The 27806-nt window shown below is 37.2% G+C and overlaps 1 protein-coding gene across 1 annotated transcript; it reads right to left on the reverse strand.

The window, feature by feature from the left end:
• Positions 1–24958: 24958 nt before the first annotated feature.
• LOC145292254 (uncharacterized) lies at positions 24959–25378 on the reverse strand. The gene has a single exon (XM_080138575.1). The coding sequence runs from the start codon at positions 25376–25378 to the stop codon at positions 24959–24961; it is 420 nt and encodes a 139-aa protein (XP_079994701.1).
• Between the last annotated feature and the right edge of the window lie 2428 nt (positions 25379–27806).

The following is a 27806-nucleotide window of genomic DNA, read 5'->3' on the forward strand; positions in this document are numbered from 1 at the left end:
ACTACTACTACTATTACTACAATAATATGTAGCATTGTTTTTTGTTTTTCTTTCATCCTTTAAAAATATATTTTTTACTTTCCTTTAATGCATTATCACAAACATGCATACACCTGACGGGCGTTTTAATCCCTTATTAATATTTTTGAATACCAGACATCAATGATAGAAAGAAATACAGCACGTTCAATATTTGGCTCATCAAAGGGTATCTCAGTATATTTAGCCAACAGTGGGCAATCAATATACAGTACCACAAGATAACATCAATATATAGTACCACTGGACAACAGAATTCGGCTAAGCTGATAGCTTGTCATGATTTATCAGTGCAAAATCAGTTACAGACGACATTGTCATTGCTGCTATTAGTGTTGAAAAGACGATTTTCAACGCTCGGATTGTATCAGCAATTCCAGTGACAAGGGCATAAAACAAAAACACACAAGATCCAATGATCAAATGTGCAAATTTCTCCAACATTCATAGCCACCTAACCTGCAGTGATTCTCTTTCTGCCATTGATGGTTGTCTGATGTTTGCAGATCGTATTTTTGTTCCCATTAAGCTCAGACAAGCAGTTTTTATACAACTACATTCAAGGCATCCAGATATCATCAATAGCCCGCAGTGTGGTCTAACATAAATGCAGCTTTTGAACATACTATCAAACGTTGAAAGTGCAGAAGAATCTAGTTTGGGTTGTTGATTCTCGTTGGACATACCAAGAATGATCATAGTCCAGATTACATGAAGACTTTGCCAGTCCTAGCAATGACCTTATTTATGGATAGCCATTCCAAATGTTTCAAGATGATAGGACGACACCTTATCATTTTCAAACAATAGGCAAGCTGAAATGGGCACTTCTCAAAGTGAGGAGGAAGAGAAGAACAGAGAAGATGCCGCATGCTTTCCTTTGTTTTGTACAATATTAAATGGCACAATGAAGAATGGTCTGTTACTAGCAGAGACACTCATGGAATGAAAACTTCATATCACATTGGATGCTTTACACACCCCGCACCAAAAGCTACAACCAATTCCATAACAAGACAGTTAGCATACTAGTATTTACACAGAATTTCAAACCTGGCCATCGAAACTAGGCATTTGGCATCATCTGTAAAATAAAGGAAAAATTTTCCTATAATGTTTAAGTAAGGAGTCAATTTTGGGCAGAGCACAAAAAAAAACAGATACGCCCCAGATACACTACAGACAACAGTGGAAATAAACCAACCCTTCTGTTCGATCTGTTAATGGACACATTTGAATTGCCATTTCTATCATCACCTATGCATACAAATACAAATGAGAATTATGAAAGAGCCCCAAACACCTCCAAATGTATTCGGTATAACTAAAGAATTAAACAAAGAGATATTAGGTCTCAACTTAAAAAGAAATTATAGAGTCATTTCCATTGAACTAAAGAATGGGGGGGGGCTATCATCCTTGGAATAGAAGGGGGTCTGCTATGTCAGTTTGGAAAGTAAAAAATTAACCATCAGATTATTTAATCATTACACATCCAACAACTTCTTTTGCTCTGTAAGTTGTTGAATAAGTCTGTTAAAGATTATACTTCGTCGTTTGCTCATTTTTGAGTTGATATCAAACCGATTACTTGTAATATCAATTGTAATAGCAATTTCTTAGCTATAATTATGCTCTATTTCTAATACCAAGAATTTCCAATCATAAATCGTATTAGGATTCTAAGAAACTGCCTTACCTGATACCCTTGATATAATATTCTTAACTATATATATATATATATATATATATATATATATATATATATATATATATATATATATAGCGAAAGTTAAAATAAGCAAATGTAAAGCTACTTGTTTTACAAGTTTAATAATTTTAGATAGCACTACAAAGCAGAGCAAAAAATATAGAAAAGTCCTTTAAATCTAGGTTTTCAAAGAAATAAATCCTCTTATCAGAAGCAACAATTAATTATTTAATGATAAAGGCTTTGGTTTCAATTATTAATTTAAAAATGTTTATAAATCATGTATGAAATCTGAAGTAACAAGCTAATTCTGCTTTTGGTAAGGTTGAAAAACATATCTGATTGGATAGAGGAATCAGTGTGAAGACAAAAATTATGTATTATGTGTGAGGCATGTGATCTATATATATATATATATATATATATATATATATATATATATATATATATATATATATATACTCTGTATACCTATAGACACCATGCTTTCGTAATCATCAGTGTAGGAGGTGACAATCCATATCGATTAGCAGATTTGAACCCAGCCACAAAGCCACCTTTAATTATATTTGCTAAGCCTTTACTTCCGGGCTACTAAACAATTGCCATGGGAATGAAGGGAATTAACAACTTATAAATGGCAAATTCAGGTGTGGACAGTAGACAATCCAGAGTGCTCGAATGAACAGAAGTCGGGAACGTTTCAATCATCAAGGAGATATCAATTCCTATTAGTCAGCAGATTTGAACCCAGCTACAAAGCCACCTTTGACGCCATTTGCTAAATCACTGGCCAATTAAACAATAGCCCCGGGAATGAAGGAAATAACTTATAAATGCGAAATTCGAGTGTAGACAGTAGACAGTCTGGAGTGTTCGAATGAGCGGAAGCTATGTGTATATGTGTGTGCGTAAGTTGGATGGATCTTATACTATATTTGGTTAATATTGCCAATATAATCTATTCATATATAAAAATCATTTCTATATATACCTTTTATTTTGAAAATTTTAATTTCTCTATATTTTTCTTATTATCATCTTTTTACAATTTTTGTATTATGTATATTTATTTTTAAACCATTTTCATTATTATTTCAGTTGTTATATTTGGTGTCTGGCTGTTGTTATTGCCGATTTTATGTTGATAGCAGATCATAAAAAATTACCATAGACTTTCATCATTTTTTATTCTAAAATCTCCAATACTTTCCACAAGCTTTTTTCGAACTCCTTTTTTCTTTCCTCAGCATTCACATCAGCTGTTACTGCTACATCATGATTATTGTCTTGTGTTCCTTTTTTTCTAGGAAGATTAAATCTGGTCTCCTTGCTTCAATCAAATTATCACATTGAATATTCATATCCCATAAAAACTTCATTTATCAATCTCCACCACTCCTTCTGGAACATTCTTGTACCATTTTTCACTGCATTCCAAAACTCTCTTTTCTTACATATAGATTTTTCTTGCAATATTGTCATGATGCCTCTTGTACTTTTTTGAGCTTTTGCGTTGAATTAAAGTTTTCCTTTGAACTGGCGAATACCGTTAAATGTTTGTGAAACCAGAAAAAGAGTTTTTCTTCAGCTTTCAATGTTCTCGGCAAACCCGACAATCCTTTCTCTTTTCCTGTTTTAACATTCGTTCTTCACATTGACACGCGAATTAACCGTACGTTCAAACACTCCGAGTCAATAAAAACGTATCTTCTCCCGATAACTGAAATACCTGCATTTTATATGTTCAAATTCGACCGCGTTTTAATTTAAATATGTCACCTTTCATTTTGTCATTGTTTTTCTTGTTTCCCTATTCATATCTTCCAGCTCGCTTTCTTTCCATTGAATAAATAGCAAAATATAGCTACTGTTCATATTTTTATTGCGGATATTTTTTTCCATTCAATCTTGACCTAAAAACCAACCATAGTCTTCTCTTGTATTCTTTTTCTATTATTTCTTTCATTTCTGCTTCTTTGATTTAATCTAATTCAACAATTCCTAAATAAATGTATCCTCCTTCTCCAACCTCTTTGTGGTCTGAAATATTTAAACGCAGTTACAGCTGGGTGGACCAAAAAAAATGAAAAAAAAAAAAAAATGGCCGCCTTATCTCTTTATATGCCTGCAATGCAAATGAGATGCTCTTGGTTGGAGATAAAAGAGGTCTGATTTTTCATTTTAGAGTTGGATTTTGAAGAAGTGAGTTCAGTCAGCAGAAATACTTTTGAAGTTGAGCGAGTAATAGCAGAAAGTTGAGTTTGGGGACTAAGGAATTTTAGCAGCAGTGTGTCAAACCTAACAATTGAAACTTGACTAATTTAACCACAAGTTATTTCGGCTCAAAGAAATCATGAAATCAGGAATAAGATTGGGAAAGAATTTGATACCACCTTTTAGTGAAGAAGGTGGCATCATTGTATGGATAAAAAAAAGTGCAGTTGGTGGCTAAGCTGCAGAAGGTGCAAGATCTGCCAAATTTTATTCCCCTCTTTCTACATGGAGATGCGCTGGCTCTCTACCTTGAGATGAGCGCAGAAGATTAACTGGATGCAAACCAAATGGAAAAGCGATTAGTGACAACATTTACTGAACGACCATTTGAAGCATACAGAAGGCTAAAACGGTTTAAGTGGACAAGAGAGTCGGTTGATGTATATACCAATACAATCAAAAGATTGGCTGGACTAGCAGGATACCTATGGATGGGGGCTAGATCATACAGCCAAACTTGTTTTTATAACAGGATTTCTGGATGATGTATCTGTGGTTCTGCAACAGATACCCCATGTAGAGAGAATGGATGTTAGCAAACTGAAACGAACTGCCGGCTTTTAGTCAGCAAAAGAATTCAAGAGTCTGGAACAGTAGCAGCAAGTGCAATACGCAGAAAAGCATTCAGTGTTTCACATGTTGAGGACTGCATTTTATGAGAGATTTTAAAGAGGGGGAGGTGCTACAATTGTGGAAAGACTGGCCGCATAGAAAGATATTGCCCTCAGAAACGGGAAAGGGGGAGCTTCTGCACCAGCAGCTACCCCAGCAACAGATTAAAGGCACAGTACTGGCCTCTTCCAATAATAGAAGTGGAGGTAAATCACAAGGTAATGATCGCATTTGTTGCTTCTGAATGCACCACTACATTAATTCATCAGTGGATGATGCAGTAGGAATGGCACTTTGAAAGCAGTTGATGGAAGGATCACAACATGCAGAGGAGCTTGGAAAGTGGAAATCAGGGTCCATGGAGTACATGTTAAAGTGGAGGCGATAGTAATGAGTCACATCATTGATGGGGTTGATGTCATAATTGGTATGGATGTCATTAATGAGATGAGCGGTGCGACTATAAAGAAAGCTGAAGTAAGGTTTGGAGACGTACATTGTGCTGTAGCTGTCCATTGGCCAGATGTATGTAAAATTGAGGATAAAGACTTTGAGGCCAATTTTGATGGCAAAAAATGGACAGTGATATGGAAATTGGAGGGAGAGGGAGAGCCCCCAGTGTTACAGAATAAAGTGACATATTATAAAAACTCCCTAGAAAGTGAGAAGACCTCAGAGTTTGAGAAGGAAGTTGAAAGGTGGATAGCAGAAGGTATTCTTTTACCATGGAAAGGAGCTAGAAAGGGTGTGTTACCATTTATAGCAGTGTTCCAAGGCAGAAAAGGGGAGGTTAGGCCAGTCGGGTTAGACTTCTGTGAATTGAACCGTTTTGTGGCATGTCATACAGGGAACGAGACATAATGGATGTGTGTGTGATGAAAAGATGAGAAAGTGGATCACACGCCCTCTTAATCTTTAAGAACAATAATTGATCTTGTATTCCATCATCCAAGCCAGGTATCTTCACTGTGCGGCAATCATAGGCGTTCTTCCTCTTCTGCAGGTAAGGAAACTCTCCGTATGTCTAAGATGTGACGTGCCACACCTCTTCAGCAACTTTCGTTACATCTTCTACCATTTCTGCTCTAATTTTCCACTATATCCCTATTCTCCCAGGTCCACAGTCAATCATGGTTAAATATGGTTTATGTTGGTCATGATATCAATGGCCAATCACTACCAATCCTTTGTTACACGCATTTTGATGTTCGGATTCATTTTTCTTGCTAGATACAAGATTCTTTCCTTTCCAAAGTGATGCATATTATGCAGGTTCTTCAGATCTTGTAACTTACAGCATGCCAGAGTAACATCTATCTTTTCCCATAGCCAGGCTTTCTTAACTCTGATCAGTTCACTATGATAGAACTAATATAGCAGTTACCTTTAGACCGAATTCTATAATCAGATCTCCTAGTTCTCCAAGTTGATGTTTGATAAGCATTTCAGTTTCCCCCTTTTGTCCTGATCCACTTATCTCCTGACACTTCTGATTTAATCCATGACACTACTGTTGCTGAGCCTGTTCACACATCCACTGTCTGTAGGCACCATTTCAAAGCCAAACTGATGTCCTTTATTGTAGCATCGAGCTCCATAACATGTGGGTACTGTCATCCTTTTTTAGCAATAACTCCCCTTATTTCTAACAAAACCCTTAATGCCAGGCTGCTAATGTCACTTTATATTACTTTTTTCTGAGTTCCATTTTATATGCCATTCTCCTTTTAAAGAGTCTACCCTTTTCACTTCTGCAATGGCATCTTGTATCATGTGCAACACTTCTTGGTCAATTGCATCATCTCACTGGTTCACACCAGTCTGCCTTTTAATAAAGCTGCATGCAGTCCACAATCATACGACAACAGAGTAATGACCAACCAATCTCTTGCACACTGAGAAAAGTTTTCACTTGGTTAGGCCATCCTTAGGAATCTCATTTCCTTGTCCAAACATCAACCTTCCTGCCTTATTCCACTGTGATTTTAATCCCAGAGCCATTCCATTTTCTAACGATTCTGATAATTTAGCCGTCAGCATATATTTGTTGACATGATCTCTCACTTTTCTGCAATCACCTCTGTCTCATCTGCCTCGTCATCGTCGATATAAGAGCAGGTGGCTCTTTTCACTGCATCATTTTTGGTCAACACGCTTTTAAGCGCTGCTGTCATAAGTTTTGGTGCAGAAGTTAGTCCAAATTCCAAGCAAATCAAACAATAAATCTGATGTTTATATTCGACTAATTGGTACTGCCACAACTTCCCGTCCACAGTTCACATGATTTTGAAGGTAGGCTGATTTTAAAGCCACAATTTTGGTTGCTCGTTGCATTTTCCTCCATTCTATCATGATTTCCTCACATACTTCAATCCCATCATTGGTGTAGTATGTTGCGAGGCCGGTCGTCCGGGGCCAATCCACTCAACAACTAAGAAGATAGAGACAGGCAAAAAGTAAACAGCAAAAAGGCAAAGAAGAATGACAGACACAGGTTGTTTGGTTAAAGACGAGGGTTCGTCTTTTATTTGTAAATTAAGTCTGAAATCGTGTGATTTGGATACTGGTTGTCCGGAAGGTCGCACATCACCAGAGCCTAACATCTGGAGGGCTGGACCAGGTACTCTAGACGTAGCATAGTTTAGAGTTGCTCACTGGGTCTGGATGATTGGCTGGCCATCAGGGCAATCCGGAACAGATGGTGGACATTGAGAATTAGGGTGTCAGTGCTAAGGAACAGACAACACTGAGAGCGTAAGGGTCAGTGTTAAGGAATGGATAGTTGGTAGGGAGCCAGGTGCAGGCAAGATTGCAGACCGAAGGAGCAAGGTGCAGGTGAGGTTGCAGGCCAGAGGAGTGAGGTGCAGGCAAGGTTGTCAGAAAGCTGCAGGAGGCGCTGGAAGGCGCAGCAGTGAGCTGGAAGCACCAAGGCTGAAAAGGCTGCAGGAGTGAGCAGGAAGCCGCTGGAGACTGAAAGTGAAGTTCACTGCTGGTGGGTCTCAGGAGGCAAGCAGTAGAAAATTGCATTAGTAGAAAAACTTATTAGCCCTGATAAGGAAAGGTTGTTTAGCACTGATAAGGGCTGTTTGAACTGCTGCAGAAACAGCTGCTGTTGCTGGAAATCCTTCAGCTTGTGGATTTGGTCGACGTGACTGGTAGCGTTAGTGTTGCAATCTTGGGAGGCTCCTTGCTCCCTTGCCGCGATGACCTGGCTGGCCGCCAGCATACTGTATTTATGAGAAGCATCATTAAAACTTGTCCCGGTCCCAGAGAGAAAACAAATGAATGGTATTTATTCTTTGCTGAATCGAATACAACCAAAAGAATTCCACATGTAAATGGATTGTTTGATTCAGCTCGATATCAAAGTGTCTGCTATCTATTTTCATGGAGAAAAAGTTGAAATTACATTTACTTCACCTCAGTTGGACTTCACAAAATGGTTATTTGCTGCGAAGCGGTGTATATAAGATTGTTCACCAATGAAAAAATGGCAAGCGTAGCAAAACATAAACTATGATGTGAGCACACCGTGACAAGACCCTCACCCTGGATAATTGATCGTTATCAATTAATAATAGATATACGTCTTGTATCGTGTCTCGGTAGGGTTGGCTATGAACGATTGGTGAGTGCAAGTACTGGTGTTGGTGTGCGTCGTTCGAGTCGATTGGGTCCCCGGTGTGTTGAATGATCGAACGGCCAGTTGTTGAGTTTTTTGATGTGCGTAGTGCAGCTTAACTCTTTAGAACTGGTGAGCCTTCTTTCATAGTGGTTGTTGGTAATGTCTGCGGACTTTGTGCGTTTGATGAGTGTCCAAGAAGGTTGTTTGTTAAATCAGTTGTTGGAGAGAGTTGGTAGGCCTTGAAGGGTGTTGTCGATGTTCACAGAGCTTAACTTTTTACATCTTGTATGAAGTCAAGGGCTCAGTGTTGGTTCTGTGCTCAGTCGGTTTAACTGTTTGACTGTGGTTCGTTGGTCAAGTCTGGGCGGAATGTCATCTCCTTTGAACAGCTGCAGCCTGCGTCCAAGGATGATGTGGGCTTTATCATCATCTTCCTCGCCTACTGCTCCTTTCTGCATGTGTCTTAGGATCACGTCGGGGTTACCACTGGTTGCGGGGCCAGTCTCCCGGGGCCAATCCACTCAACAACTAAGAAGATAGAGACAGGCAAAAAGTAAACAGCAAAAAGGCAAAGAAGAATGACAGACACAGGTTGTTTGGTTAAAGACGAGGGTTCGTCTTTTATTTGTAAATTAAGCCTGAAATCGTGTGATTTGGATACTGGTTGTCTGGAAGGTCGCACATCACCAGAGCCTAACGTCTGGAGGGCTGGACCAGATACTCTAGACGTAGCATAGTTTAGAGGCTCGCTGGGTCTAGATGATCAGCTGGGCATCAGGACGATCCGGAACGGATGGTGGACACTGAAAATGAGGGTGTCAGTGTTAAGGAACAGACGCCACTGAGAACATAGGATCAGTGTTAAGGAATGGACCACACTGAGAATGTAGGGTCAGTGTTAAGGAACGGACGACACTGAGAATGTAGAATCAGTGTAAAGGAATGGACGACACTGAGAACAGAGGGGTCAGTATTAAGGAACGGATGATACTGAGAGTGTCGGTATGGAGCCAGGTGCAGGCGAGGTTGCAGACCGAAGGTGCAAGGTGCATGCGAGGTTGCAGGTCAGGGGAGCGAGGTTGCAGGCTAGAGGAGCGAGGTGCAGGCAAGGTTGTAGACCAGAGGAGCAAGGTGCAAGCGAGGTTGTAGGCTGGAGGAGCAAAGTGCAGGCAAGGTTGACGGAATGCTGCAGGAGTGAGCAGGAAGCCGCTGGAGACTGGAAGTGAAGTTCGCTGCTGGTGGGTCTCAGGAGGTAAGCAGTAGTGAATCACATTAGTAGAAAAACTTATCAGCCCTGATAAGGGCTGGTTGTTTTGCCCTGATAAGGGCTGTTTGAACTGCTGCTGAGACGGCTGCGGTTGCTGCTACTGCTGCTGGGAATCCTTCAGCTTGTGGATTTGGTCGACGTGACTAGTAGCGTCAGTGTTGCCATCTTGGGAGGCTCCTTGCTCCCTTGCCGCAATGACCTGGCTGGCCGCCAGCGTGCTGTATTTATGAGAAGTATCGTTACAACACGTGCTGGTTCCAGAGAGAAAACAAATGAATAGTATTAATTCTTTGCTGAATCGAATACAACCAAAAGAATTCCACATGTAAATTGATTGTGTTTATGTTTGATTCACCTCGGAATCAAAGTGTCTGCTATTATGGAGAAAGTGTCTGTTATCATGGAGAAAAAGTTGAAATTACATTTACTTCACCTTAGTTCGACTTCACAAAATGGTTATTTGTTGCCAGGAGGTGTATATAAGATTGTTCACCAATGAACAAATGGCAAGCATAGCAAAAACTATGATGTGAGTGCACCGCAAAAGGTATGCCACATACTTGGTCTACTCCCAGAAGTCCAACACTGGCCTGACTTTATTCTTGGTAGGTTGAACCAATGCCATGAGTGGTAGAATTCCTTCAACCTTCTCTGCATGGTCTGGGTTTTGTAGGTTGAATAGCATTGCTGTTGGTTACATTTCTTGCCATTCTAGTTTCGTACTAGTTGCCAAAGTTCACCTGATCCGTAGCTCCTCCTAGGATATTTTGTCAGCACCTTGGCATGCTTCAAAATTTCTTCTGCTTCCATGGTTTCGATATTAATCAATCATTGCAATTCCATAAAGATGTGGTCATGAAAACCCATGAAAGCCAGTTCAACAGTTTTTACAATGCTTTATCCCACATAGCCAACCAATCCTGCTAGTCACCTTATCACTGCTGCATAAATGTTCACTGATTCTCCAGTCAATGTAACTCTTCTGAGTTTATTAAGTACCCTCCGAAAACTGTTTTCAATCTTCTCTTAATTTTCTCGGCATCAGTCTGGTCATTTTCTCCCATTTCCAGATAGCCGTTAATGCATTCTTCTCCAGATACACTGGAATCAATGTAGCTACGTCATCAATTTTTTGTAGTTTTGCAACCAGCTTAATAAGCGATGTGACCACATCACTTTCTCCAGTAAACGGCCTCAGGATATCACTGCTTAACCTCATTCGTTCACCCATTTTCTCCGTTTTGCCAAAATAGCTTGTGGTTAAATAGTCAAGAGCTAACTATACCTTTAAAGTAACAATTTCTGGGATGAAATTTGATGCATTGCTGTTAAACCTTGCTACTTCAAAACTCGACACTTTACTGTCCAAACTCGCCACGTCCCTTCTTAGTCAAAACTGAAAGCATTTCATTTGCATATCAGGTAACGAGACAGCAAACATTTTTTCTTTTATTTTATTTTCGCCTGCCAACAAACACTACAAACTACATAAAAACAGGTTTATACCAATTGTCTTTTAAAGCATTTACTCACACATCCAGCTATTTGAAACGAGAGTATATGCTTTGTAGTAATCCATGACAGGAATAGATCTGTGAGTCATCTTTTACAATTCAGAAGTATTGTTCTATCAATAAACAATTGAACTTTGGTCTCTCTACTACACCGCATACATCCCTTTTGTTCCTCAGGTAAGATCTTTTGCTGTTCTAGATATTGGTAAATCTCATCTGCCAAAATGTTTGTCATAAGTTTTCACATCAATAGAAAACAAATGATGGATCGATAGTTATCGACCACATTGCCCTCTGTTCGTCAATGCAGGAATTATATCTCTTGTCAAGATTCTGTCAATTTGAGAATGCAATCTTTTTATGAAACTTGGTAAGGGTTTTATCCAATATTTTGATCACAGGTTCGGGAATTTTCCAATTTGGAATTTTCCTACATTGTTTTTGAACTTTCTCAAAATCTTGGTATTGCTTAAACTTACTTTCTATTTCATTCTTCAAATCTTTCATCCATGAAGTATTTCCGTTATGTTACTTTTGACATTTCAAATATCAGCCTAAACTTTGTATATTCTTCTGAATTTCGTATTTCATTTGAGTAATATGAGCTTTTATTAAGTTATTTGTAGAACTTGTTCTGGTCCAAACCCAACATACATTTGTACGCCTTATACCTAACAGCTGTGTTTCAAAATTCATAATGATCAATTAATTAGCTCTATTCTGATTAAACTGTTCTATTCTTCTTCTTCTTCTTCTTCTTCTTCTTCTCATTATTATTATTATTTACTAATATATTAACTATTATTTTTATATTATTATTTTTAAATTTTGATATTTTATGCCTATTCATTGTAATTTTATTATGTTTTCCTTCATTATTATATCATTATATTATTATTTTACTCCTGAGCTAATTGATTATTAAGGATTTTCGAACACAGCTGCTAGGCGTACTGTACGTATATTTTGTATATGCTGTTTCTTTTTATATAATTTATAATGTTATTAGTTTTGTTTGACGTTAAATTGTGGTGTTACTGAATTAGTGTTGACAAATGATGTGAATTTTGTAATGAAATGATTTAGTTTGGAATAGGTGCACCATTTACCGTATGAGCCACTGCGTTGACCATGCTGAGAGGATCTTATTTGGTCTTAGAATATGTGGCCTGAAATGTTACCAAAGAGATGTTAAAAATTAGTACCAACCACTTCCAGAGGAGAGAAGATTTATACCATTAATTACCTCTTTCTGCCTGGTTTATAAACGGATTGAGAGGCCCTTTTTATCATGTGTGCCGGTCTGCCAGTATAAATATTTATTTTTATTCTTTATATTATTAATTCTTCATTGTCCACAGCTTCTTATTTGCTATTAGAAGCTGCCTTCTATTAATAGAAAGGGTGTCTTCATTGCCAACCTGAGGAACGTGCTGGATGACTTAAGAAGGTAGACATGTTATTTTTAATATTTGATCAGGATTTAACTTCTAACATAAAGAAAACCTGGTTCTATTCCCTCCAAAAACGAACAAAGAAAGGGTTGAATCACAGGTCGTGACCCTCTGCCTGATAAATACATTGGCAGCGATAAATGTGTGTGTGAATCTGAGTGGCAAACTTAGCACTAAACAATATATAAAAACATGCGGTAACATCAATTCCATGCAATAGATTGACGAATCCTTACAAGAATGAAACACGGAAAATTCTGTGTAGCTTAATTGCTATATATTTTTTCTAAACCTACTATATATATATATATATATATATATATATATATATATATATATATATATACACAATGGGGTAAGAAATTCCAAGGAAAGGAAGATGTATATTTAAATAAGGGGGTAGTCATCAACAATGTGTATTTTTTAACATTATTTGATTATTCCGTGTCTTGTAGGGATGCAAATAACCTCATAATACTATAAAGCAGTACACACATTCTCAAACCAATAAAAGAAAACACACACACACACACACACACACACACACACACACACTACCCTACCCTACCCTAAAGGAAAAGGAAAAAAAAAAGAAAAAACACAAGTAGAAAGAGAGAGTGAGAGAGAAAATCACAACACAAGAGTAACCACAGCTGAGGTCGGTGGCTTCGCCACAGCCCAATAAAAGAGTAATAAAAATTGAACATTCCTATGAATAGTAGACACTTACACGTTTCTACCCCTTGGAAACACTTCAAATGAACTACGAAAATGATATTTTTACATCTCCAACACATTTGAAAATAATTTCTGAAGAGGACGCTTCACAGAACGTCTGAAACGCATAAAAACGATTTCAATGATTTAAAAACATTATTACAATGATCCAAACATAATTCTCAATGAAAAACCAAGACACGGAATAATAAAATAATGTTAAAAAATACACATTGTTGGTGACTACCCCCTTATTTAAATATATATATATATATATATATATATATATATATATATATATATATATATATATATATATTATTATTATTATTATTATTATTATTTGTTTTCATCTTTGGGTGTAGTGTAATATCTGTTCTGTTTTCAGGAAATCATCATCTGAAGCATTAACCCTTCCTTTGAAGAGTAATGTAGGATATGTTCATTCGTCATGATACCTCCCTTCCTGGCATTACCCTTTTTTGTGGGGGTGGGGGAATGTAGTATATGTTCGTTCGCCATACATATACTAGTAAAAATATGCAATCAGCGGAGCAAATTGATATATGGCGATTTATGTTATGATTTAATTTGTTGTTAAGAGTTATCCCCCTTGGGATTGACATTCATAATAAAAGCGCCCTCTGTTTCATTTTCCTGCTCGATCCTTTCAAGAGCGTACGTGTATTTTACAGTTAATAAAACCTTTCTAAAAGGCAATTCTTTACTTACTGATACTATTCACTTCAATTTTATTAACTGTAAAAAAAAAAAATAAAATAAATAAATAAATAATGGATCGAATCTTACGTCCCGACAGATTCGAGGTGGAACCTACATGCCCTAATTCCGAAAAATCCTATAGGCATTGGAAATTAACCCTCCAGAATTATATCCGCTCACATAATAACGGATTAATCGAAAACACTTCAGATAATTTCTTTGCCTTGATCAATTGTATTTCAGCCTCTGTTTTCGATTTAATAAGCGATAAAACCGACTACGATAGTGCATTAAGAACATTGGACGCCGCTTATTTAAAACCTGAAAATATTGTTTATAATAGATATCGATTGATGACGACGAAGCAACAAACAACACAAAATATAGATGCCTTCATACTACAATTGGAAATGCTTGCCAAAACATGTAACTTCGAAGCGGTTTCTGCTGAAGAAAACAAAAATCAATACATTCGGGAAGCTTTCATCGGCGGAATTTCTTCTTCGTCCATCCGACAACGACTGTTAGAAAAACCCATCCTGACTTTACAAGACACATATGCCACGGCCAGATCTCTTGAACAAGCAGAAAAGCATTCGATAAGCTACGCAAATAACTTTACTGTAGCAGCTACAAATAATCCTTCGGGCTACAATCGTATAGCTGTGACTAAAGAAAATATGCATCCAAAAGGGGTTTGTTTTTTCTGTGGAAAATCACGTCATCCTCGATATTTATGTCCTGCACGAAACGCCGAATGTAAAAAATGCAAAAAAAAATGGTCATTGGGCTAAAGTGTGTAAATCTTCTATTTCTAACACTCATACTGCTGTTCTTTATGACGACTCTGACTACCTCTCACCTTCTCTATCCTGACTAGGAACTAACTCCAAAGATGTCACATTCACTCAATGCCAAATTAACGGGCACTTCGTGAACGCTATGGTGGACTCCGGCAGTGTAAAAACATTCATTAATGAAAATACTGCTAAAAAACTTAAACTCTTCACAATACCTAAAAACAAAACTATAGCTCTGGCTGCTTCCGATCAACATGCTAAAATAACTGGCGAAGCTGTCGTGGATTTAATACTGAAAGATAAAACCCATTCTGGAATAACAATTGAAATCATTGAAAACCTTTTCATTGATTTAATAATCGGAAAAGATATTTTAAAAAAATATAAAAAAGTAACACTTAAATTCGACGGTCCTAGAGACAAACTTATAATTGGAGCTATAAACACGAATAATTTTTTTCCTACCATAAACGTTCCACCCCCTCCTCTCTTTTCTAATCTTTCTCCTCATACTACTCCTATTGCGACAAAATCCCGACGTTACACTTTTGCCGCCAACAAATTCATAAAAGAAGAGACTGCTAGAATGCTGAAAGAAGGCATAATTGAACCTTCGATATCTCCGTGGCGAGCGCAGGTTCTTGTAACTTCGAATGAGAATCATAAGAAAAGAATGGTAGTCGACTACAGCGATACCATCAATAGATTCACGGAACTAGACGCTTACCCAATGCCTAATATCAATAAGATGGTAGACGACATCGCTCAATATAACATCTTCTCTACTCTCGACCTAAAATCTGCTTATCACCAAATACCTATAAATCATGCTGATCGTAAATTCACTGCGTTTGAAGTAAGTGGCAAACTTTTTCAATTTACTCGTCTTCCTTTTGGCGTCACCAATGGAGTAAGTGCTTTCCAGAGGAGCATAGACTATATTATAGAAAAAGAAAATCTAACCGATACCTTTGTGTATGTTGATAACGTAACTATATGTGGGAAAAATCAAGAAGAACACGATTACAATCTTCAAATATTCTACAAAATTGCTAAACAATATAATATCACTTTAAATGAAAATAAAAGCATAATTTCTTCTAGTTCTATTACTCTACTCGGCTACACCATAGAAAATAATCAAATAGCTCCCGATTATCAAAGACTAAAACTATTACTCGAAATGCCACCTCCGCTGAATCTTAAATCTCAAAAAAGAATAGTTGGAATGTTTTCCTATTACTGCAAATTCATTAAAAAATGTTCTGATAAAATTTTATTACTAAATCAAAACAAAGAATTTTCACTACCTCCATCTGTATTAAAATCTTTTCAAACATTGAAAAATGATCTAAAAGACGCCACTTTAATAACGGTAGATCCAAATAAAGAATTTGAAGTAGAAACGGACGCTAGTAACTATTGCATTGCTGCAACACTAAATCAAGAAGGTCGTCCTATTGCATTTTTTTCAAGAACTCTCAATACTAACGAAATTAAGCACCATGCAGTAGAAAAAGAGGCAACCGCTATTGTAGAAGCTCTCCGTAAGTGGCGACACTTTCTACTCGGCAGGCACTTTAAAGTCATCACAGATCAGAAGAGCATCAGCTTCATATTCGACAATAAAAGAAAATCTAAAATTAAGAATGACAAAATATGTCGTTGGCGTATAGAATTATCCCAATACAATTTCACTATAGTTTATCGACCTGGACCTGAAAATATTGCTGCTGACACATTCTCTCGCATCTCTGCTCTTACTTACAATCTACAAGATCTTCGTGATTTACATAAACAATTATGTCATCCTGGTGTTTCAAGATTAAGCCATTTTATAAGAACGAGGAACCTCCCTTTTACTTTGGATCAAATTAAGAATATTACTGACTCTTGCTCATCCTGTCAATTACTGAAACCCAAATTCGCCAATACCAATGGAGGGACTCTCATTCAAGCCATATTACCTTTTCAACGATTAAATCTTGATTTTAAAGGCCCTCTACCTACTTCTATACATGGCAACAAATATCTACTTACTCTTATTGATGAGTATTCCCGTTTTCCTTTCGCTTTTCCTTGCAGAGATATGACAAGCAAAACCATTATCCACTGTCTAAACAAACTCTTTTCAATTTTTGGTTTGCCTGACATGATACATACTGACCGTGCTTCTGATTTCTTAGCAAGAGAAATAAAGGATTTTTTACACAAAAAAGGAATTGCTACTTCTAAAACAAGTAGGTATCATCCTGAAGGTAATGGACAGATTGAAAAACTCAACGGTACCTTATGGAAGGCCATTCAAACAACATTACATTCTAATCAAATGAAACTACCTTATTGGGAAGACATACTACCGGACGCACTTCATTCAATTAGATCATTACTTTGTACTGCCACTAATATGACTCCCCATGATAGACTATTCAAATATAGTCGTAAATCTGCTTCCGGAATTTCAATTCCTTCTTGGGTTAAACCAGGCCCAATATATATTAGAAACCACACTAAAACAAGTAAACATGACCCTCCTGTAACGCCTGCCACCCTAATAGATGTCAACCCCCACTACGCTTATGTTCAACTACCTTCTGGTACTGAAACCACTGTCAACGTTCGAGACTTAGCTCCAAACTCATCAAATGAAGAAAACTCTAATAATAATCCTACTACTTCAGAGACTTTATTTGAACCTTCTACTAATGAAAACATTGGTCATGAGGAAGACAAAAATCAATCGTCTGATCTTGAAGAAAATCAGATTTCACTAAAAAATAATACTGAAAATCAGCATTCCTGCCAATCTGTGCGGAGGTCGTCCCGAGTTCGACAATTCCCTAGTAAATATAAGGATTTTGTGACTAAATACTGAAAAAACTGCAGTTTGGGTTCATATGTTATTTGTAAATAAAATGATTCTTATGTGATTGTAAAAAAAAAAAAAAAAAAAAAAAAAAAAAAAAAAAAATTTGTCTATAATTAATTACCCCTTACTTGAATACTTTAGGACGGGGAAAATGTTATGATTTAATTTGTTGTTAAGAGTTATCCCCCTTGGGATTGACATTCATAATAAAAGCGCCCTCTGTTTCATTTTCCCGCTCGATCCTTTCAAGAGCGTACGTGTATTTTACAGTTAATAAAACCTTTCTAAAAGGCAATTCTTTACTTACTGATACTATTCACTTCAATTTATAATCAATATATGTATGCTAGTAGATTTAAAGAAAATAACATAGAATGCATATTGTTTTGTGAAGAAGGGAAACAAGAAAGAGAAATTCTCACCTGAATTGTATAATTAATCTGAGTGAATGCCTCGAAAGCATCATAGATTCTCAGCATTATGATGCCGTGGTGGTCATTATTTTTATCTCCAACCGGAAGTTTGAATCCTTTGGAAGGTGCCTGCACTAAAAGTAAGAAACAATTCATCAACAGGAAATGGATCAAAAGAAAAGATACAAAGACAAATTAAAACCTACTGTAGGGGACTAAAAATTAGAGGACACCGGGGAGGAGTAATCTGCCCCTGCTCTAAGGCTTGTTGTTTTTTCCCTTTGGTCACGGGCAGACGGTTGCCTTTCCCTCTCAAGAAGAGGAGAACCTTTGTTCCACACGAGGTGAGCTCTGAGAACTTTTTCCACCAGTCGGTGAGTCTTATTGAACTGTCACTATTGTATTGTGTTTTATTGTTGTTTAAATGTTTGTCAGTGTATAATAAATGTGTAAACGTAATTGGGCAATTGTGTTTATTCATATATTTTTTGTTTAGTTAAAACTAACAAATTGGTGACTCCGAGAAAATATATATGTACACGCACATACATAATAATAAGTTCTGTTAAAAAAAAAAAAAGAAAAGTAAAATAATATTTTTATGAACAAACTGCGCCCATATGTTCCAGTATCCTTAAGGAAAGACATATTCAACGCAGTACACGGGTTATCACACCCAGGGGCCAATGCGTCAATACGTTTGATGACAGACAGGTATGTCTGGCCGAGGATGAAAGCAGATGTGCGAGAATGGATAAAGAAGTGCGTGCAGTGTCAAAAGGCCAAGGTCGGTCGACATACACGTGCGCCACTAGGCACATTTCCAGTACCTGATGAGAGGTTCAAGCACATACACCTCGACATCACCGGTCCATTTCCGACATGTGAAGGCCAATGCTATCTTTTGACATGTGTCGACAGATTTTCAAGGTGGTTTGAAGCCTTACCAATGCTGGATATGACAGCATATACAACAGCCAGAACTTTCCTCACTGGATGGGTAGCAAGATTCGGTGTCCCAGAAAATGTGACAACTGACAGAGGTAGACAGTTCGAGTCCGAACTGTTTCATAAACTCTCAAGACTTTTGGGCACCAGAAGTATACACACGACAGCATACCATCCACAAGCAAACGGAGCAGTCGAACGTCTACATCGCAGCCTAAAGGCCTCTTTACGCGCAGTGCTTACCAGCAATACAAAGTGGTTAGAACACCTTCCTCTAATTTTGCTGGGTTTGTGCACAGCAGTGAAGAAGGATATGAATTGCTCAGCAGCAGAAGCGCTGTATGGTACCACACTATGCCTGCCAGCACAATACTTTTGTGATACACCAAATAAAGTTTGGGACCCTGCATCATTTGTTGATAGACTGACACGAACTATGGCCAAAATGGCATATTCTCCATCAGGAATAAACAAGTGCGCTTACACATATGTGCCAAAGGCACTAGAGATATGCACACATGTGTTTGTTCGCAATACAGCTATGTTGCATACCCTGCAACCACGTACCACGGACCTTTTAAAGTCAACAAGAAAAACAAGAAGTATTTCAGGGTCCTCATTAAGGACGAAGAACAAAATATCTCAATTGACAGGTTGAAACCTGCAACACTCGAGGATGCATATTTAGAAGTAGATCCCTCACAAAGGATGCCAGTCGAAGTGACATTGGAAAAACGCCCTTATAAAAAAACACGTTCGGGCAGACAGGTAAAATGGCCTGCCCATTCAAGAGACTTTGTCTCTACATAAAAAAAAAACAAAAAAAAAACAATCCTCTCACAACATTCAATTAAAAGTACTCTGTATTTTTTTGGGGGGGAGTGTTGTAGGGGACTAAAAATTAGAGGACACCGGGGAGGAGTAATCTGCCCCTGCTCTAAGGCTGGTTGGTTTTTCCCTTTGGTCAAGGGCAGACGGTTGCCTTTCCCTCTCAAGAAGAGGAGAACCTTTGTTCCACCACGAGAACTTTTTCCATCAGTCGGGGAGTCTTATCGAACTGTCGCTATTGTATTGTGTTTTATTGTTGTTTAAATGTTTGTCAGTGTATAATAAATGTGTAAACGTAATTGGGCAATTGTGTTTATTCATATATTTTTTGTTTAGTTAAAACTAACACTACTTTCATACGAACACACGTTCACATGGGATGGGAGGGATGATTAAGCGATAAACGCAGGTGTTTACGAATTTAACTACTTGGTTTGATGGAAGGAGGCTGATAGAGTATGTAGCTGAAGTCCCTCAAGGATTCATCCTGGGCCCGACTCTATTCCTGATCTACATCAATGATCTTCCAAAACATATACTTAGATTATTCATTGACATTTATGCTGATGACACTACCATCTATCGCAACACAAAGGCCGTAAATGACCAAGTTCTCTTTGATTCTCTCTCCTCTGATCTTGAGCATGTGGTACAATGGGGGAAGAGGTGGCTGGTTACTTTTAATGCATCTAAAACCAAGCTTCTACATTTACATCATCAACGCTCTGATCTCCATCTGACATCAATTGAAATTGATGGCTTTTGTCTTGAGGAGTTTCCGTGTTTTGACAAGCTTCTGGGTTTGACGTTTACTCCTAATCTGAAATGGAACACCTACATCAAATATGTTGCCAAGGTAGCTGGAAAAATGGTGGGATCCTTCTACCGCTCCGGTAGATATTTCACTGCTGATGCAATTCTCTATCTATATGAAAGACAAGTACGTCAAAGGATGGAGTACTGTTGCCACATCTGGGCAGGAGCTGCTAGAATCAGCCTATCCTGCCTTGACAGAGTTCAAAATAGACTTCGTAGCTTAGTGGCGGATGCCCTTTTCTTTTCCCTGCAACCTCTTTCCCACAGAAGAGACGTTGCCAGCCTGTCTTTGTTTTATCGTTATTTCCATGGCAAGTGTTCATCTAAGCTCCAATCTCTGGTTGCCCCTTGTTAATCTTTCACGAAAAACACTCGTCTAGCTGAAACCACTGTCAACAATTTTCCCCACTCTTTATCTGTGCTTAAACCGAAACATAGATTTCTTAACAAAGCTTCTTTCTTAGCACTGTATGCTTGTGGAATTCTCTTCCGTTTGCCTGTTTTCCATGTGACTACATTTTGTTTGCCTTCAAGTCCAACATAAACAAATTCTTGATGAACCGTCCCTTTAAGTAATCCAATTGACCAAATTTTCATTACTAACGATTACTACGATATTATCCCATTGACTACTGTCTCACTCAATAACCCTTATCCTCGAGTGGCCTCCGGGTCTTGATAAGTGGTGACCCCCATGTACAAAGAAAAGAAAAATGACAAAAAATTTTTTTACTTGCAATTTCTTGCAACATCGATGGAAGACAGTTTCATATCAAACTTATTCTTATTAGCCCTGCTGGAATATCGAGTTGGCGAAAACGAATCGAAAAAATCTATCAATTACTATATAATCTACCCATTGCAAAAGTTAAGTATGTTTATATATTTGTTTATATAAGATTTACTCCTAAACTAATTAACCGATCATTATGAATCTTGGAACACATCCTTCCTTAAAAGAAAAAAAAAGCAGAGAATTTAGTTCCAATAAAAAAAAACAAAAATAGAAATTTGATTAACAGTTCTATAAAGTTATAATGACCAAGAAATGGGATATAATTTTACGTAACATTTATATGCGAAATTGACTCCTCGCTCTAAATTCTAAACTAATGATTTTTATTTTCTTTTTCTTTCCATCAAGGTTTTCAAGGTGTTCATTAAAAAAAGTAGAATTTCATTTTTGGTGGAGAATGATTAAGCAAAAGGTGCTCATCTTTAAATTTACATAAAGGCATGACAAACGCTGAAATTATTCCTTTATTCGAACAAAAATTTATAATTTCAAAAAATTTATGTTCATAACAAACGTCTTTTAGTATTTACAATTTAAAAGAAAAATTTAAAAATGTTTTAAATTAGAAATATCAGTTTTTAGAACTATTTCAAAGATAATTAATAAAAAAATAAGTTAATAAAGTGGATTCACGGTATGCTGGAACGACGTGCAGAAACTTGTTACAGCAAGCTAACTGACTTCATGAATAATGAAGTGACATCACGTTAGGATCAACAGGTATATTAATTAAAAAAATGTAAAAACGGAAAAGAAAGAAAAAAGAAAGAGAAAAACAATTAGGAGACACGTGGAAGGATGTCGCAATTCGAACGGAGGTAAATGTCAACAAAATTCAGAAATAGGGACAATATGAAATAGTGTGAAATGTCTCAGTAGAAAAGTTTCAAATAACGTTTACTTCCGCTGATGCAACGAGATTATTTTTATATCTGATATTTTCATTCCACGCGATCACTACAGAAAGCCACCGGTTACCGGTTCGGTGTCTAACCAAAATATTCTTCATTTATCAGAAAGGATCAAAGGGAAGTAAATCTGGGAGCCAAAGTGTGAGATCACTCTACAAATCGTTTTTCTTTCTAATTATTCCGCGGCCATCTTGCCTATTCCGCAGACGAAGAGGGGAGTACCAGGGGATAACTCCATTCACCGATTAAAGTCTGTCAAAATTTAACGAGATTATTTTGAAACATGGGCAGAAAAAAATATCTAGATGAATATTTTAGTTATTTCATTTATTTTACAGAGTTTCTTTGTCCTTTTTTAATTCCCTTTTTCATTTCGTCCTTTGTTATTCATTTTTTCGTTTAAAGACACTTGTCCTCGTCCGCTAAATAGGCAAGATGGCCGCGACACAATCGATCTCATTAAAATTTTATTTTCCTCTTTAAAAAAAATTACTTGATCAAATTAAGTGATTTTTTTTTTTAGAAAACTTTAGGTGAAGCTAAGATAAGAAGGTCCAGTAGACGAGCCTCGTTCTGAAAAATCTGAACAGTTAGGTCACGTGACATGTGATACCGGTGCTTGAATAATGGATATAGAAAGCACTCGCCTGCTGGACCTACTTATCTCAGCTTCACCGTAAATTAACCTCTCCGAATTGTTTTATTTACAAAAATATTTCTTTATTACAAAAAAAAAAAAAAATAAATAAATAAAATGAAATAAAAATAAGAAAAAAAATGCAAACAAACATTTGAACTTTGCTGTTAAAAAATCTGTTTTACTTTTTACGTTGACTTATTTTGCGTTTGGTTGCAATTATCTATTTCAACTTGTTCGTTATGTTTTTAGTAAAAAATATTCTAGACAAACGTTTTTTTTTTATTACCCCCCCCCATTTTGAAATGTCTATTAAAATGAAAATAATCAATTTTCTCACCTCAAATTTATATATCACAAATTGAAGATAAAAGATCAATAAATAAAATAATCTAATTTAAAACAAAAAAAAAGAATAGTTTTGTGCAAATTTACCTGTAAAGTCAAACGTTTAAGACCATTTTTTTTTAAAAAAACACGTTGATTTTTTTTTTAACTGTAACCTCAAAAATTTTAAATTTTGTCCTGAAAAGATTGAATACCTACAAAAAATTTTCCTGCTTCATTCAATTTTTTTTGTTTTTTTTTTAGATTTAAAAAATCACTCCATAAAGAAGAAATAAAATATATTAAATCAAAAACTCATGTATTTCTTTAAGAGAAAAAAAAAAATGGAAAATCGGTCGAGTGGGATTTTTTTAAACGGCAAAAACTGATACGTGAAATATGATCATTTTTCAAGTTATGATGGCTCATGTTGTTTACAACCAGAAATAGAAAGGGGGATTAATTCTGGCGCTTAAGGCTACCGAAGTTCTCAACTCGAAGAAAGGGAGACGTTTGTCTCCCCCTTTATTCCAGTCGTGAACATCTGATATCGCAGTATTTCTGAATCCTTGCTTAAAAAAGTATTTTAAAAAGGACATGGCATATAAAATATAAATATGGATAAATTCTTAACAATGAAGAATGGAAGTACCCATCGATTAGTATTTTTTATAGGTAAGTGATTTTTTGGAATTTATATATATTTATTATATTCGAAGTAAGTTAAAATTCGTTGATTTTCTTGAAATCTTTTTAAAAGAAAACCGATTAAAAAAAAACAAAAACAAATATTGCATATTTTGCTATTAAACCTGTTATTATTTTAAAATTTGGTCTTTATTGAAAAAAAAATTAGGGGTTAAATTATATTTTTCAAGTAGTTATAAGTTGCGAAAGATAGTAAGTCTAATTATTCAAGTTTTTATCACGCATTTTTAATGGCGATTTCTAACACTGCTAGTCATGCGCCCTTGTTGTTCTAAATTAACTATCCACTACTTGTGTTTCAAACTTTAAAAAATCGCTTTAAAATAGTAAAAACACTAAAGCTTTTTTCGTTTTGGAAGGGGGGGTTGCGAGTTGCATTTCAGTGAAAAGAGAAAAGGGTCTGAAACGAAGATTTGAAAGAGGACACGAACACGTGTATGACGGGTGTAAAGAGAAGTATATTTTATTTGAGACAGGAAGAGAAAGCGGGGAGTGAAAAAAAGGGATTATGAGATTACAATGTAAAAGGGAGGTAATCATAAAAGGGTCTTTGATAAAAGTTATCGTACTCACCCCACCCCCTGCTCTCAGCATATTATTTATTTATTTCTATTTTTATTTTTTTTACAAAACACATGTGAGAGCAGATTAGTGTCAGTGTAGGGTCCGAATAAAAACCTTTTAAACTTGTCCAGCTTCGTCCGGGTTGGAGGTTTTGTCATGATGTTGGTGATCATGTCTGCTGTGGGACAGTAGATTAATTGTATTTTGTTATTATTCAGAGCTTCTCTGATAAAATGGTACTTAATGTCGATGTTTTTACATCTCTGCCAATGAATGGGGTCCTTAGGAAACGCTATAGCGCTTTGGCTGTTTCCGAATATTTTGTTCTCGGCGTGGATCCATTTCCTTGAATAGTTGCAAAGGTATAGCCCCTCTTGGGTAGCTTTTGCCAGCGCTACGTACTCAGCTTTGCACGTGGATAGAGCGACTGTAGGTTGCCTTTTTGTACTTCCAGGAAATAGGTGGCCCATCCTGGGTCAGGTTAAAGTAATATCCGGGTGTACTGCGCCTGTCTCGTCGATCAGACGCCCAATCGGCGTCACTGTATGCGATTAGATGGATTTGGTGATTTGTTTTCGCGTAGTGCAGTTGGTGTTGCATCGTACCCTTTACGTATCTCAGTACGTGTTTAGCTGCCACCACCCAATGTTTTTCTTGTGGCTTGGACAAATACTGCGACAATTTCCCAACAATATAGCATAGGTCTGGTCGAGTGCAGATCATCAGGTAAATTAAACTCTCGATGACCTCGCTGTATTTCCTGGGGTCAACAATGTCATCCTCTTCGTCAGCTAGATCCAGTTTTTGCTCGCATGGGGTCATCCTAGGTTTGCACTCGGACATCTCTCAAACCTTTCCAGTATTTTTGTTGCGTATTTTTCTTCTTTCTTTTCGGTTATATTGAAGTTTATTCCGAGGAAATGGTGCAGCTTTCCGAGGTCTTTCATTTTAAATTCCAATGTTAACGACTGTTTGGTGTCGTTTAGTGAGTTGATGTTATCGGCAGCAATGATGATAATTTTTTCTTTGCCGTTGTGTCGCATATAAACGCAATGGTCCAGGTCCACCTGATTTTGGGTAAAGCCGTGTCTGCTGAAGTAGCTGTGAAGGGTTTGATTCCAGTTTCAGTCTGATTGTTTTAGGCCATACAGGGATTTGTTAAGTAAACAGACTAATTTCTCGTCTGTTTCCCCTTTTGTCTCGATTCCCTCTGGTTGTTCCATGTAAATTTTGTGGTCAATTGGAGCATGGAGATACGTCGCTCTTACGTCCATTTGGTGTCCTATTAGATTGTACTGGACAGCTATTTGCATTAACATGCGGATCGATGAGATATCGGCCGTAGGAGAAGAAGTCTTGGTGTAGTCTACTCCCTTAGATTGGTTGTACCCTTTTGCGACGAACCTAGCCATGTATTTAGGGGACCCGTAGGCGTTTTCTTTGATTTTATACACTTATCTACCGCTTCCTGTCGTTCTGCCTTTGGGTAAGGGTGTTAGATGGTATATATTATTTTCCTTTAGGGAGTCAATTTCTTCCCGCATCGCTTGGATCCAGTGGTGTGTCGCTGGGGAAGTCACAGCTTCTCTGTAAGTGCGGCCTTGTAGCAGTAGTCAGTGTCGATTAATGTGTGGCCGCTCCCATCCTGGACTACTGTAGCATAATCTTCTAGGTAGCTGGGCATTTTGTGCTCGCACGTCGGGTATCTTTGCGTACAGCTAGTTTCTACTGTAGACTCGGTTTGTTTGTCAGTATTGGACCGTTCAGAATTTTCCCTTGACTTTAAATTTTTATTAAGTTTCTTGGGGGAAAATTTGCGTCATCATCGCTTGATGAGTGGGTTTGTGTTTGAGTGTGTTGGTCATTGGTGCTGTTGGGGAATTTTACCAGTCTGTGTTTACATATTTTTCCGTTTTCTGAGTGGTAGATAAGATATACCGGGCTGTTTCTATCGTATCCGACGAAGATTCCCCTCTGGCATCTTGGGTCTAGCTTTCTTTTTATGTTGGAGTAGGCAAAGCAAGACGAACCGAAAATGTGCATCCTTGATAAAGTTTTCTCCCAGTCATTTTGTAGTAGGGCGTCTGTTTTAGATGGTTATTGAAGCATCTGTCCCGTATAATTGCAGATGTCATAACTGCATAGCTCTACACAGTGTTTTCAGTAAGCCGCTTTCTATGATAAGGCATCTTGCCATTTCGAATAGAGTTCGCCAGTTTCTTTCGGCTGTTCCGTTTTGATGAGGCGAGTATGACGCTGAGGTTTCGTGTTTTATGTTGTTACGGCGGAGTAGTTTTCCGAAGTCATTTGACTTGAACTCCGAACCATTATCCGACCTCAGTAATTTTATTTTGCCATATGGAGAAATATCTGTGAGGAATTTTTCATTGGCAAGTGTGGCGTCACTTTTGTTTTTAATAAAATATACAAATATGGCGCCAGAAAAGTCGTCAGTGAAGGGGATGGCGTATTTGTTCCCGTTTAAATCCGCTGGTTCTATGGGGCCGGCTAGGTCTGAATGTACTAAATGCAGAATATTTGTCGCTCTTTTGTCGGGAGATTTATTTCTTTTCTGGGAAAATTTTCCTTTGATGCAGACGTTGCAGTTTTTGTTGTTTGCAGTCTTATTTTTTATTTTCATCCTTTGGACCACATCGGGTAGTTTTGTTATGTCATCGTAATTGCAATGGCCGAGTATTTTATGTCACGTGTGGATATCGTGGCATTGATTGCAACTGTCTTTTGCATTTCCTTCATCCATAGTTTTTAGGAAGTATAGTCTATTGCGCACCTGTATTTTGAATTTCGTTCTGTTTTTATGTTTTAGTATATTCCCGTCTTCGAAAATAACTGTCGCTCCGTTTTGGGTCGCAGTTTTCACAGAAAATATATCCTGTGGATATGAAGGTATAAGTAGTGTCCCTTTTAAATTAGTCGGAATGGAGTTTCTGTTACTGCTTAAAAGGCAGACTTCAGCGTTTCCTCTTCTTAAGACTAAGCCACTGGTTTTAGTTCCGTCTGCCAACTCCATGTAGTGGTTCTTAAATTTCTTCACATCTGTTATAATGTGCAAAGTGTCCCCTGCGTCGACTAGTAGGTTCGTATGCGGTATTAAGTTCCGGGTATAGTAGTAGTAGTAGTAGTAGTCCTTCGTTTTGAATGCAAAGGCATTTTCTTCGGCGTCAGCTGCTTTTTTCATTGTATCTTTTCGCTTATAACGGCAGAACTTCCTTTTATGGGTGTTACTTTT

This window comes from Euprymna scolopes, chromosome 13 (assembly GCF_053919585.1).
Source record: "Euprymna scolopes isolate OS-2025 chromosome 13, ASM5391958v1, whole genome shotgun sequence".
Classification (NCBI taxonomy): domain Eukaryota; kingdom Metazoa; phylum Mollusca; class Cephalopoda; order Sepiida; family Sepiolidae; genus Euprymna; species Euprymna scolopes.

What these genes read in the sequence shown, in the direction of transcription:
- LOC145292254 (XM_080138575.1), bottom strand. Translation starts at nt 25,378, where the DNA reads ATGACCCCATGCGAGCAAAAACTGGATCTAGCTGACGAAGAGGATGAC.